Genomic DNA, 13,897 nt, shown 5'->3' with positions numbered 1-13,897 from the left:
CAGTATAACCTTTTTCTTTTCTTGCTTGCCAGCAAAACGATGATCAAATCTCATCACTGCTCGTAGACTCAATTTTATCTGTTGTGAGTCTTCCAAGCAAGGAAAAAAATGCAAAACGGACTTGGTGTGAATGGGGTTCATGTGTCATGTTTTGGATACAAATATGTTCAGATTTTCAGAAATAAATTTGCATCAGACTTGGTTTGGAAAGGCCTTAAGAGTGAGTCTCCATGAGTAAAGCTTTCTAGGTGAATCTGGGGCTCTATGATTGAGCGGCAGAGGGTGAGTCTCTGTGGGGTCATCGAGGGGAGGCTCTGCTCACCTCCAGGATGGGGCTCCAGCTCAGCACAGAGGAGCTCATGAAGACCATACCATTGCGGGACACTGTGGCAGGGGAGGCGTTATCAATGTTGTGAGGCTCAAAGACAATCTTGCAGTTAGGGGCCATGGGGATACGGTCACCATTAGCCAGAGTCAGGGTCCTGTTATCATCTAGAACTGAGTTGAGGTTCTCGATCCAGATAGCGTCCACTGGCCCATCTAGCACAATCCAGATGTGCTCGCCTGCAGAGGAACAGCAGATTGACACAGCACAGGTTACTGCCATTAGTAATAGTGGGAATACTGCTGTTTGAGCTCCTGTAATGGATCATTGTGTGTGTATAAATAAATAATGCTCACTAGTGGCTTTGCCTGGTGCACAGTTACCATATGAAAATAAGTGTGTTCGTGTTGAGAAATCCCCCCCTCCCTCTCCCACCTCCTATCCCTCACTCCCTATCTATACCTGCCATGTGACTACAGTCCTTGGCCTGTGGCGGGGGAGAGGGCTTAAACTACATCAAAGGCATTTCAATTTTATTAGCTGTAATTACACGTTCCCTCCAGCTCCAAAGAAACATATCACTCAGATATTGATTCAAAATGAAAAGGAACTTCAATTTATATAAAATAATGCTATTTCTCTCTTTTTACCCAAAGGCTTGGAGGGTCGTCATTAGGCTTTATTCCATTGATCCTCTCCCTAAGTGTATGGCTCTGGAGTCCCAGAAGCTGTGTAATTGTAGGGTTTTGGACTTTAACTCTCACCTTTCTTGGCCCTCAGAGTCTTCCTCCACAAGGTGGAGAATATGCCGTCTGTCCAGTCATTGGTGGCCACATCCAGGCGGCCAAACATCTGGGGTGCGGTGATGGCTTTGGGGTTCATGCGCATTTCTCTGTGGGGCTGACCACAATCTACACACACAAACACACACAGGCAGACATACATATACAAACATACATACACACATTAATATACGCCATATATATATGCATACACACCAGGGAGAATAAGAGATACTCAATTCTCTTTCTGCTGCACAAAACCTCATCTGTGACTATAAACCTGAAAATAATCTGAAACAAGTTCAATGTATCCTGTAAATCGGTTATTGTTGTTTATATCATCACACACTAACACACACTGCTCATCTGATGACGGGTGTTCCTGCTGATTGGTTGGTGTAGCACAGTGCAGTGATGGGGATGACAGTTAACTGCCTGACAGCCATTGAGTTGCAGAGCCATCACAGACCATCTCACCTGTCATGGCCCGCATTAAGGTATGGATGCACGTGGTTTTGCCAGCCCCACTCGGGCCCAGGGCCATCATGCCATGTCGAACCCTCTGAGTCTCAAACAGCTGGATAACCTTCAGCTTCCATGGAGGGTGACTGATCAACCCAGCCTCAGCAACCTGAGGAGTCAGAGCAGCTTCATCAATATTCACAACAGCAGTCAGCATAGCTGCAGTAACTTTCAGAGCAGTCAGAACAGCTGCAGCACAGCAAGACACAATATGAATCTAATGTCTTTTTCTGAGATGGATTTTGGAATTCTAACTCCCACATTTAGGTGTCACTCATTCTGGGACGTCTTCCCAGGGGGAGACGGCGCTTGTGTGTAGGAGGTGGCCAGAGTCACACACGCTGCTCTCTCCCAGGGGGGACCCCTCACCTGTTTGTCGATGGCTGCCTCCAGCTCAGGGTAGCCTGCTTTATCCAGCTGAATCCCAGGGAAGAGGTCCTCAATCAAGCTCAGGAACAGAGGCTCATCCTCATCAATCTTTCAGAAGCACAAAGCCTCAGTAAGAGTCACTCACTCACTGTTCTGCTACATCACTTGCATCCCCATGCATTAAAATGAGACACAGCTGTTTTAATCTCAACATTAAAATTACGATTCATTTAAATAGTAACAGATTACCTGTAGGCTTGCTGAGAAATTAGTAATTAGTTAAGTAACTACCATATGGCATTGTGCACCCCAATGCTGTACATGCACTGTATGTCTTAACATGTATATAGAAAAATAAGTCAATCCTACACAATGTCTTCCAATTCTGATTGATAGTACATTGACAAACACACAGAAAAGATAAGCAGACTTTTTCCAGGTTGGGATGTATTTTTGGATACTTGTAAATTACATCAGGTTGTACAATTTGTATCACAATGTGGTCTGTATACTGTGTCCTGTCCAGCCTTAGAGCAGTCCTGTTCCTGTACTCACAAGTTTGGACAGGTTCATGTCTCGCAGCACTCTCATGACGATGGTGGATTCAGTGTCACTGGGGCTAGCTCTCTTAGCTGCACCCAGCGTACGCAGGACGGAGAGAATGTTCCGGAGTCCAAAATCATAATGCACCTACAGGTAATGGAAAGAGCTGCTAAAATGATGTCCCCATTTGCATAATATGAGCATAGGTCAGGCCACTGGCACGGACAGATCTCTGGGGGGGGGGGGTAAGAAAGGGCAGCACCTGCTTCGACAGCTGCTCTTCACACAGTTTGTAGAGGGTGAAGAACTTCCTGGCCAGCTCAATGTTGTCAATGAAGCCACAGCTGGCTAGCTTCACTCGAATGATGATCTGCCGGTCCGGAACCATCATGGCCACTGAGCGAAAGTTGATCTTCAGGTTCTCGGGAAGTTCCTGGCGACCCGCGTATCCTGGGTTCTGATGGGCCAGGGAACAGGTCAGAATTGTGAAGTAGAGGTTGGAAGAGAATGTACTGCATATTGCAGCCATTAGACCTTAAGTCACTTTTATTTTATTCTCCTCTTAGTAGTCGTAGCATTTACTATTAGTTATTAACACAATTACTAGTGTTACTATTATTATTAATCTTTCCTCATCCTTATTTTTATCTGATTAAAATCTGATTTAGTGTTCTTAAGGCATGACAAGGGCCAAGTAAATAAAGTTCATCATTATAACTATACACAGCTGAGATGGGATGAAAGGGTTGTACTTGTTTTCGTGCTCTTGTGAGAGGTACCTGAGAGCACTTCATTAACAGCTCTGAGGGATTTGTACTGAGGGCTCAGCTGATTGGTCTGGGGATGGCATTCCCCTAAGCTAGTGTTGATGTTGATGGCAATTCATATAGTGTGTTCACAGTCAGGGACTGAACTACACACATTTATAGAGCAGAATAAATACAATACACTCTAACATAATGAGAGGGAAGAATAATGGGACGGAGAATAAAGAGCTCTTCATATACCTATACTAACTTCCTCTATGAAATTGATTCATTGTGGAAATAATATTTCATTTCACTCAAAGGGAAGGACAACAGCGATGGAAACCATTCACCACTTTCATTATGGTGTACCTTTTCATGTCATTACTTCACTTTTTATCAGGGTTTTATAAAGCTGACAAAACACAAAAATGCTGTGATGTTTATTTCTCTGAGTAAACCAGACACAGCTGGTGTCAGAATCACATCAGCCCGTAGCCAGAAAATTTACATTTAAACTGATCATTTCAAAGTTATTTAATTAATCAATACTAATCAGCAATTTATTCCATTTCTAACTGTACCTTATGATAGGGTAATTTTTCATTATGTCATGAAAATTTGCACCATTTTTCATATGCACTAACTATTGGAACATGTGGATACGTGGATCCACAACAAGGCCAGGGCCTGCCAACAAACTAAACATTTCATTTATGCAGGTTCTGAATTACATTGAAAGCATGACATTTTTTGATTGAAATTTGCTACCCTTTGCTGCTCTCTGCTCTAAAGGCTTGTGAAATGTTGATGAAAGATAAAAGTGCTGTATGTGTAAATAGACATAAATATATAATAGATTTTACTGTGCTGAACTGCCGGTCAACATTTTAATATTCTAATGTGAAAAAAGGCCAGAACACTACAATTAAGAGAAGGGGAATCACTCTTCTAAAGGGTGGCAAAACAATTTGAAAATAAATACACAGAAAAAGAACAATGAAGTTTAAAGGTAAGATTTTTGCCTCGTCTGTTTCCAACTCACAAGCCATCCTTGGGCAGACATACCATTGTCAGAAAGATCCCAAACTCTGGGTTCATGTCCACGTTGTCCCCGTCGGTGAAGATGAAGTTCTTCCGGCGCTCCTTCTTACAGGTCAGCACGATGGCAATCTGCTGCGCGGCAACCGAGAGCACCGGGAGATCGATGCGGTTAAACTCATCAAAGCAGCCCCAGGAGCCTGACTGTGCAAGACCTACAACCATGAACAATAAGAAATGAACAATAAAACAAGACCACAAATGAGAAATTAAGCTGTGTCTCTGTTTCTCTCTTCTCGTATGTGTTATGGTCACTACAGTGTCATACTGTAGCATGGCCCTCAGCATTGTCTTGTAGTGTGGCCACCTTATGAGACACAAATGACCACAACCGAAACAAAAAAAACCACAACAGATACACAGATATAAGAGACAGGAATCCTAACACATGACTACAACGAAGAAATGAACAATTGCAGTCTGACATTACAGTCTAATGTTCCCCAAGAGTGCAGTGGATGAGACGCACCTTTAAATATCCTCCCCAGTCCTCTGAAGTCCATCTGGTCAGAGCAGTTGAAGACAACCACATATTTGCCCAGGCAACGGCCCATGTCCTTGGTGGTCTCGGTCTTGCCTGTTCCCGCAGGGCCAGCTGGGGCTCCTCCCATACTCATTCCCAAAGCCTGAGCCAGGGTGATGTAGCACCTGGGAGAGAGGGCCACATGTTATAACAGCACAACACACTGCAGCATAATATTTAGGGCCACAGTCCAGCACAACATATAGGGCCACAGTACAGCATGACACAATAGTATGCTGCATGATACCAAGGCCAACAACAAAGCACAGTACTGGTAGCCACACTATGATATGACAATGAGGGACACACTACAGCAGCAACAGAGGGGTAGTTACAAAGGGCCTGTAAGGATTACTCAAAACACAAGTTTTTTAGAAAAATACAATAAACACTTGAATCTTCCAGGTTCTTCTTCCATTTCAAATGGTCCATTGTCCAAGCAGTAACGCAAGTGGAGGTGTCTTATTCTGACTGTTCTATTCTGACTATACAAAGGTCTGCAGTCTGTGCGGCAGGGGACGTAGTACTTCCTGTTGGGACACTCATTACCTGTCCGTCAGTGGGGTGATGACCAGTCTGTCTGTGCAGCCCAGGAATTCGTTCTGGTAGACAAAACCCACGTCTGTGATGTTGATGAGCATTTTGTCAGAGTCCTCATTAAAGTAGAATCGGCACTGCTTCAGCCACTCGAAGTCTGTTGGGCTTTTGATGTGGAGTCGGCACTGAGGAATGGGAGAGAGAGAGCTGAACATTTTATGAACTGAGGAGGAACTAAAAGATGACTGAGATCCTTCAGAGGATACCTGCTGAACAGTGGAAATGACAGACTAAGCTGTACGTAACTGCAGATGTGCTACTTCCATTCATACTGACTTTTATTCAGATGATCACTGCATTGCAAACCCAAATAATCAGCGTGTATACTGGGGGCCCATCTGTGTACAGGTAAGCTCTGATAACAAGTAGAGGCACAAGCCCACCAGACTACAGAGTGGATTCAGACAACACAGAGGGCTCCCCCTGTATGCTGAACAGGTCTGCATTTAGAGAACTCTGCACTGCCAAGCTGAACTTACTCAGCCCTCAAAGGGGCTGCTTAGGTTTGCAGGCACTGCCTTAAGCTACACAGAACATTTTTAAACAAAGGATTGCTTTCCTGAGGGCATATAAGTTCTGGAAACCAAAATAACTAGGAAAGGCATCATCCATTCATAAAGAAACACGACATAGGAATTTTAAGCAACCCAATCCATGCTTTGTTATACACTTCACTACACAGAAACAGTCCAAAAATTTTGCCGACAAAACTATTTTACTGAACAGCTTTACAGCCCTAGTCCATTAAACACAGGTTTTCTTGCATTAAAGATGTGGCTGTGTCCTTCTAACCCTACAGCTGTGCTAAGGTGCTCCTGACCCCATTTGCTTGCCCCTGCCCTTACCAGGTCATCAAAGATGTCCCTCTGATGAACGTGTATGGTGATGAGCGTCTCGTACTTGGTCCGCTCCACAGGACCTAGGTCCTTTGTGGTCATGTCGATCAGCGTGTTCAGGAGCTCAAGGAAGCTCTGGTTGGTCTTGGACATTATTTTACGGTCATACCGTGCATTGGTAAGAGCTTCCTCAGAATCTCTGGTCCAGATCATCTGTATTCCCAGCAGACCAACCTGAATAAAGAAGCAAGGAACACCTTAAAGTTAACTGCCATATTACAGCACGCTTAAAACATTTTATTAGACCTGTCCCCAGTAAATACTTTCAAAGTTTCTTTCCAAAAGAGATTTTTACAGTGACTCATAACATGCACTGCACAGATGCAGTTTTCAGTATAATCTAGTGTAATCTATGATGCTGGATACTATCAGTATCCAGTATAATCAATGCTACTGGATAGACTTGGCCGATTAAAAATATAGTATTACAGTAATGCATAATTTCAGAAATTTTTTTTGAAAAAGGTCCTATGTCTGTTATTAAGTACCTGGGCAGGGAAGGAGTCCAGGAAGTCTATAAGCTGGAAGGCAGAGTCTTGGATGGCGAGGGCAGCTTGGCGGATGACCAGGTGCAAGGAGCGGCGGGACTCCTTCAGCAGGGCATTCAGCCAGACCTCCACGTTCCCCTCCGCCGTGACCGGCCGCTCCAGCTCTATTGTCTCCCCCTCCCGGGACGAGATGGCCAGAATCCGGTCGTACATCTTCCAGTGACAGAGAACCAGGGCGCTTGTCACAAACAGACTTATTCATCCCAACAAAGTAACATTAATCTGCATCCAACAAGATGGTTCGACATATAGCATCAAGAGACTCGTGCGTAACCTTGAGGTGGAAGCAGAAGGATTTCACGCGTACCTTATCATGGAAGCGGACAGACTTTATGTTGTCGAAGATGTTGAGCAGGTGAGCTTGGATGGTGTGGGAATCTGATGCCTGGCCCAGGATCTCCAGCAGGGCCGGGTCCGACACAAAGAAGAAGCGAGGAAAGAGAAGCCGCTTCTTCTCCAGATACCTTCATGGAATAGGTGGGGGAGCAGGTGTCAATAAAAATGGGACACACAACCTCTTTGAGGATAATAAAACATAACAAGCATAGCGCTACACTGAATAATCTGATAGTTAGTGAGTAGTGGGAAAGGCCTTGCTGGTGGAGGGCACTGGAAAAGGCTGTAAAGGTTTTGGGCATTGGGAGATACCTAGCAGATGCGGGCTAATATGAAAGACCCTGCTGGTGTGGACCAATACGAAAGCCCCTGCTGGTATGAGACACAGGTAAAGGTCCCAATGTTGTGGGGTGCTGGGAGAGACCCTCCTCATTGAAGCTTACCCGGTGAGAGACTTCTGGCAGATCTCCAGCTGTTCCAGCAGGTGAGGCAGGAGCTGGCCCATCGTCTCATCTCCCACGCAGCACTGCACCACGTTGGGCATCTCATGGGCACGGGTCATTATCTTCACCCATGACTTGTCGATATTGGAGAACCTCTTCGCCTCCTGCATGTGTAAGCATGACAATGCAGATCTGGGGTTAATCCTTTTCTTTGCAGGTCACGCATAAATTGTGACATCATGAGTCAGTTTTTGCACAGTACCTTTGGCAGCTGTTTGGCTATGTCTCCACCCACAAAGACTGCCTCCAAGTAAATCCAGAGGTTCTGAACAGTCATCCAGTTTTCAATGATGTCTGTGGTGTTAGAGAGGTTCTGAACCCATTTCTGGATCTGTGCCTTAAATGGAGTGTTGTATCTGTAGCAGATCAAAAGACAATTTTTATTTAAGCTACACTTCCAAAACAGTGTGTTAAGATTGTGCTGACATCCACATGAAACCAGCCAGGGACAAACCAGGCTATAGATGCTGTATTGTACTTCAAAAATTAGAACAAAGCCTTAGAAACAAATAGATTACTATTAAAACAGCAGAGGTTTGTTTGTCCTTGTGTTACCTGTTACTCATGAGAGAGCCCAGGACCATCAGGCTGTCCTCCATGCTGGCGATGACCTCAGAGGTGCTGTCCCCACGCAGCAGCAGCTCTCCACGCGTCTTGAAGTTCGCAAAGGTGAAGGTCTTATTGTCCCACTCTGCAATCACCTGTTTCAGCTTCTGCTCAATGTCCCGCTCTTTCACTGCACTTATGCAGATATCCTGCACAGTCAGATTTAAAGCAAGAAAGCCGGTCAGGCGAAAGGAACTGCTTGTATTGTACACTGTATTGTACAACAGGTCAAATTTCACCAGGCCTTTTTTTGTGGGAAGTCATTAAAAAATCAGGTATACCTCAATTTCTTCTTTGCATTTCAGAAGCGGTGCTTCCATGATGTTTCGGAGCTTGAAAGTATCCGTCTCCACTTCAAAACTGTGCCCCGTCACCTCTGTGATCCTTTTCCAGTGACGCGTCATCATGGCTTTGTTCGTCATCAGCTCCAGCAGGGGGCAGCACTCGCTGAACTCATCAATCGTTTTCTTCAGGTCCAGAAAGGCTTGCCACTCTTTCAGGGCACGAGGGAGCTTTCGGCACCTGAGACAAATGCAGTTTCCCATTTCAGCCCCCTACACAAACAACTCAGACAACTCAGCCGATCCTTCACATGACTCCAACAGCCAAAAGAAAAGACAGCAGCTACAGGCCAGATCACTCTGAAAAAACAGGTAAGGTCAGAGAGAATGATTCATTCAGAGCATGTGCTGTGTGAAAGACCAGAATAATTCTGTAAAGCCCTTAGGAGTATGACCTATCAGAGCCCTTCTTCTGAGCTTTGTCACCCACCGTGTCTGGAAGTCCAGCAGCTCGTTATTGATCCTCTCGATGTGGATGTCAGCCCACAGAATGTCATAGTAACCATTGACAGTGTCAATGACGTTGTTGTAGAGGCCATAGAGCTTCTGCAGGAGGGCCAGCTGCTTCCTGATCTCCAGCAGCTGAGGATGTTGGGTAACGGGCAGGCCAAACAGCTCTTCGCCTCCGGTGTAGGTGATGTATTTGCGGTAAAGGTTGTCAAAGCGATTCTATCATGAGGCAGTCGGAAATGAAAGCCTTAGAACATTCAGTGATAACGCAGGATAATCTACAGATAAGATCTCATAGCTTCCTCAAGCAACTAATATAGTGTTTTATTTTTTTACAACAAAAGCTTAAGGAGTGGACTACCACTCTGTTCACTGGAGGTTCAGGAGATAAAGTGTTTCATCTGAAAACCCACCTGGAACATAATGAGCCTATCGCTGGCATCCTGCGGGGCCAAACCAACAACCATAGGACCATCCTGGAATAGAAGCAGCCATCCACCAGACATGATATTCATCACTCCATATGAAGTTCATAAAATGAAATAAAATTGTGTATGAGGAAATAAAATTTGATGATTACCCTTAGATTCAAATTGGTTATAGTTTATATAATGAAATGATATCTAAAAAGATGGCAGAGTTGCACCTTCTCATAGTCCTGGTAGAAGTGGCCGCAGTCCTCTACAAAGGTCTGCACATTGCTGATCAGCTCGCCCCTGAAGTTAGGCTGCAGGGAGACCAGCTCGTTCTGCACCTCCGTGCTCCGGGCCAGCAGTTTCTCCCAGGTGTAGCGCAGCGTGTCCACCCTCTCTGCTTCCTCCTTGGCCACAGAAAGCTCGTATTTGTGCAGCATGGCATAGGACTCCTGGGGATCAGAATGGTGACCATGACAACCCAAACATTCACCTTGACTTCCCACCACATACCACAAGTTCATCAGTACTTGTAAGTGAGAAATTTGAGTGAGCATTTTGTGCACAGTGGTTTCAAGAATACAGCTTTTACACTGTTTGCATAACTACTTATGTGAAACTGCTTTCTCATGATGTTTTTAGTAGTATGGAAAGAATGATATCACAAAGCTAGGCGCCACTGATTACCTTTGCACAGTTTCTGCTACAGACCATATCAGGTCTGTACAGAATCAACTCTGGGGCCACATCACAAAAAAGCAGACAAAAAACATTGTGCGATTAGAAGAAAAGTATTTTTGATGTTTAAATTTTAGTCAACTATTGAAAAAATAAGAATCCTGCAAGGAAACTAATGTAGGCCCTCCTCATAGCCTCAAGGCAACATCTAAATGAATTACTCAAGGACAGTGGAATTGAGAAAATACTTATTCTGAAACTACCCATGGTCCCATTAGAGGTGGTCTCACCTCTATTGGGCCCACTTGGAAGTCAATGGTGATCTGCTGCTCTCTGATTTCTTTCAGTGATGCCATAGCAATACGGATGTCATCCAGGTCCTTGATTTGACGGTTCAGTTTCTTGCCAGCCTCCTCCACAAAGTTGAAAATGTGCTCCATCTCAGTCCTGTACTTCCTGTTGCAGTGGTGACCGTAGTCTACCATCCAGCCCTTGGTCTCAGTGGTGAGAGCCATTTTCAGGTCAGCTGACCATAGAGGAAAACACAGTCATTCACTCAGGGTTCACTCTGCATATTACCAGTCAACAACCTCTTTCACACCCCAGAACTCAAAGATTCACAAGGTATTGAAATAAGAAGGGTTAACAGAGTCAATATTGATCACTCTAGAATTTAGACTTTTTGAGCCACCCGTCCATTAAGAGTTTTCAGCAGGGACTGGCCTCATCAGCCATTCACATTTTACAAACAAACAACTGTGCCCCAAAAAACAATAACTTCAGGATCAACTCTGCACATGACATCTTTGGCTGTGATACCTGTCTGTGAAAGAGATATTTCTGTCCATGAATGTGCCATCTCTGTCAGTGAGTGTGATAGCTCTATCTGTGGGTGCAACGTCGTGTATGTGTGACATCTTGGTCTGTGAGTGTGAAATTTCTATAATGAATCTAACACTACCTGTATAGAGGGCCAGGGCTCCCACAGTGATGAACTCAGGTTCAGCGTTGATCTCGAGCTCTAGGTCTCTGTAGTACAAAATCTGAGACTCAAACTCAGAGAGCAGCGGATTGCCCTGACTGAACTCCTGAATGGTGGCGTCTCTGTCCCTCCTCCAGATGTGGTGATAGCGACTGAATCGATCCAGAGTGTTCATTACATCCTGATCACAAAGAAGAGGGATATCAGTATGAAAGCTTGCTATGTCTTGTTCTTTAAAATGAGTTTTACAGTGAAAAAATATATTTCTTCAATTCAGGCAATTAAAAAACAAAATACTGTTTATATCATGGCAAACAAATAGGTATCAAGGCTCAGTAAAGCCTTTTTAATCATTTTTTAAGCAGCCGCTTTGAATCACCTTTACTTTGTAAACCTGTTAAATGATGCATTTGGTAGTACAAGTCTGCACCCCCATACATGGTACCTTCTTAGTGGAATTGATTGAGGTACTCAGCACTGACACCAGCTTGACTATCTCCTTATTCTCTGAGACACTCTTGTAGTAGTTCTTGGCCTGGAAGGGGATGGCCTGGTTCACAGAGGCTGAGATGTCTGAAGTGCTGCCATCTAAAAGAGAGACTGGGTTAGCCAGGCACTGGATGAAGAGTGCATGTGATCTATAGTCTGACTTATGTTCTCCCTCATACTCATAGCACCAGTGCCCATGTGCCCTGCCAAACCACTATGGATTGACAAGGGAGGAAAATGATAACTTTTGGAGCAAGAACAAAGCATGTGTGGAGAAAAAAAACGTAAAAAATAATACAGAAATAACAATTACAGCACTACATGGTTTCTTTTTTCTCTGTTCATTCGTAAGGGAGCTTGCCAGTTTAATCTTGTTGAAAGGAGGAAAAAGGACAGGATAAATCCCCTGGGCTGAGCTCTGTCTGCATATGACTGCTATGCTGATATCTGACTGCACTTACTGCTTTCCACAGAAATCAGCTCTGAATTTGCAGAGAAACCCTGAGTCATTGAGCCCTTTGGTGGAATTATCATACTGCTGAGGTGGGCTGATAGTGGACAGAGTCTCCCCAGGGTGGGGCTGGAGAAAATGAAGAAGTTGGTTTGTTCTTCATACCAGCCAAACTCCTGTAGGTCTCCCCTTCATCAGAGTCACTGTCTCTGCTGTCCTGCCTCAAGGCAGCCACCCGCCTTTCACTCATCTTCCCCTGATAAGAGACGCAACATGGCACAGCGTCAACATTTGTCTATAACAAAACCATACACCGCCTACATTTTAATGCAGACTAGGTTTAACAGGCATGTAAAGGCTGATTAGTTTAGTAATTTAGTGACATCACTAAATATGATAGCCCCAGTCTCTTTCTCAGAACAAGCTCATATCCTTGCTTCTCTTACCGCATAAGCTCATACGTATCCCATGCCCCTGTCTATATCGCAAAACATGCTGCTGTCTCTAGCACACATTGCACACACATATACTGCTTTTTGTTACAAAACATGAGCTCATATTCCTGAATAGTTCCCATTGTCCACACTAATTTCCCTATTTCTCCCACACAATTCATGCTTATATCCCTCTCTCCCTCTGAAATGGTATACATGCTCACACAGTGTTTGCTTCTCCTACACTGTCCATTCTCATAACCCACCTTGGAGATCCTCTCCTTACTCCACTGGCCGACGCCCTTGCTGACACTGACCACACATTCCACAGCACGGTTCAGAGCCTGCTGGACTTCGTCTAGCGCAGGCACCATCACGATGTTGGGGATGGACAGGCAGACGTCAGCTCGGAAGATGGGCTGCTGACCGCTGCCTTTCTGTCTGCTAGGAGAGTCGCTCTCAGCTGTAGTGTCAGGGGTCAGAGAGTAAATGGCTAATCAGTAGATATTCTGGACTATCCTGAAGGAGTAGAAGGACACATGGAGTCATAAAGCTCAGTTTGTGTGCCTGTCCCGTTTGAGCAGGAGACACTGGAGCTGGCTGTATCTGTCCAGCTGAACTGGGGTCAGTTTCCAACCACCTCGCAGACAATATGTAACTCAGACTACATCAGTTTGAACATGCAAACAACATCTGCTTAAAAACATAGACATTGATGGATCCTAACAAACCAATACTTAGTTCTTGCCCAACAGCACACAGAGCAGTACTGCCATGAAGATGGGCATCTCACCCAGGAAGTGCATCAGAGAGGAGGCGTGGATGCGCTTGCGCAGGGCCTCCAGGGTGTTACGCGTGAGGCGCAGCAGGGCATCCACATTGCGATGGTTGAAGTGTGAGAGCAGCTCTTGGGCCTCTTCCTCCATCACCTCCATCATATCTCTCTTTTTTCTCCTTTTTATCAGGGGTGAGGAGGGTCCTGTGCTGGCTGCCGTGGTGTTTCTGGACAGAAGTCTCCCCTCTGACCTGCCCTCTTCTTCACCTGTAATTAAATCAATCAATCAATCAGCCAACTTTATTTGACACCAAGCCCTAATCCAATAATAGGCAACAAAATGCTTCACAGATCGCATTACCAAAAAATGTGATGTCCTACAGTAACACCTTACACAGAGTAAAGTTAGACATTCTTGCATGCACCCTTCAGCAATACACAAAAATGAATCTCCTTTGTGCAAAATCCATAGGGGGCCTGGTGTAAT

General features: G+C 44.8%; 1 protein-coding gene across 2 annotated transcripts in view; it reads right to left on the bottom strand.

The window, feature by feature from the left end:
- The window catches only part of dnah5 (dynein, axonemal, heavy chain 5), a 65,450-nt gene that overhangs the window by 37,293 nt on the left and 14,260 nt on the right, over positions 1 to 13,897 (bottom strand). Inside the window, exons 19-43 of one of the 2 annotated variants that reach the window (XM_036538758.1) lie at positions 13,429 to 13,677; positions 12,902 to 13,098; positions 12,367 to 12,457; positions 11,707 to 11,825; positions 11,241 to 11,442; positions 10,570 to 10,805; positions 9,835 to 10,053; positions 9,602 to 9,664; positions 9,169 to 9,407; positions 8,679 to 8,919; positions 8,347 to 8,546; positions 7,994 to 8,147; positions 7,732 to 7,895; positions 7,260 to 7,416; positions 6,893 to 7,105; positions 6,354 to 6,578; positions 5,461 to 5,633; positions 4,858 to 5,036; positions 4,356 to 4,543; positions 2,804 to 2,998; positions 2,554 to 2,688; positions 1,999 to 2,106; positions 1,585 to 1,738; positions 1,090 to 1,236; positions 323 to 564 (exon numbers count right to left, since the gene is read on the bottom strand). In XM_036538758.1, the coding sequence (XP_036394651.1) occupies positions 323 to 564; positions 1,090 to 1,236; positions 1,585 to 1,738; positions 1,999 to 2,106; positions 2,554 to 2,688; positions 2,804 to 2,998; positions 4,356 to 4,543; positions 4,858 to 5,036; positions 5,461 to 5,633; positions 6,354 to 6,578; positions 6,893 to 7,105; positions 7,260 to 7,416; positions 7,732 to 7,895; positions 7,994 to 8,147; positions 8,347 to 8,546; positions 8,679 to 8,919; positions 9,169 to 9,407; positions 9,602 to 9,664; positions 9,835 to 10,053; positions 10,570 to 10,805; positions 11,241 to 11,442; positions 11,707 to 11,825; positions 12,367 to 12,457; positions 12,902 to 13,098; positions 13,429 to 13,677 (4,490 nt within the window). The remainder of the gene's footprint in view (positions 1 to 322; positions 565 to 1,089; positions 1,237 to 1,584; positions 1,739 to 1,998; positions 2,107 to 2,553; positions 2,689 to 2,803; positions 2,999 to 4,355; positions 4,544 to 4,857; positions 5,037 to 5,460; positions 5,634 to 6,353; positions 6,579 to 6,892; positions 7,106 to 7,259; positions 7,417 to 7,731; positions 7,896 to 7,993; positions 8,148 to 8,346; positions 8,547 to 8,678; positions 8,920 to 9,168; positions 9,408 to 9,601; positions 9,665 to 9,834; positions 10,054 to 10,569; positions 10,806 to 11,240; positions 11,443 to 11,706; positions 11,826 to 12,366; positions 12,458 to 12,901; positions 13,099 to 13,428; positions 13,678 to 13,897) is intronic. The other variant, XM_036538759.1, reaches the window with a different exon arrangement.

Source organism: Megalops cyprinoides, chromosome 10 (assembly GCF_013368585.1).
Source record: "Megalops cyprinoides isolate fMegCyp1 chromosome 10, fMegCyp1.pri, whole genome shotgun sequence".
Classification (NCBI taxonomy): domain Eukaryota; kingdom Metazoa; phylum Chordata; class Actinopteri; order Elopiformes; family Megalopidae; genus Megalops; species Megalops cyprinoides.
The sequence above is the reverse complement of the archived record's forward strand: the minus strand, read 5'-3'. Positions and strand labels throughout refer to the sequence as shown.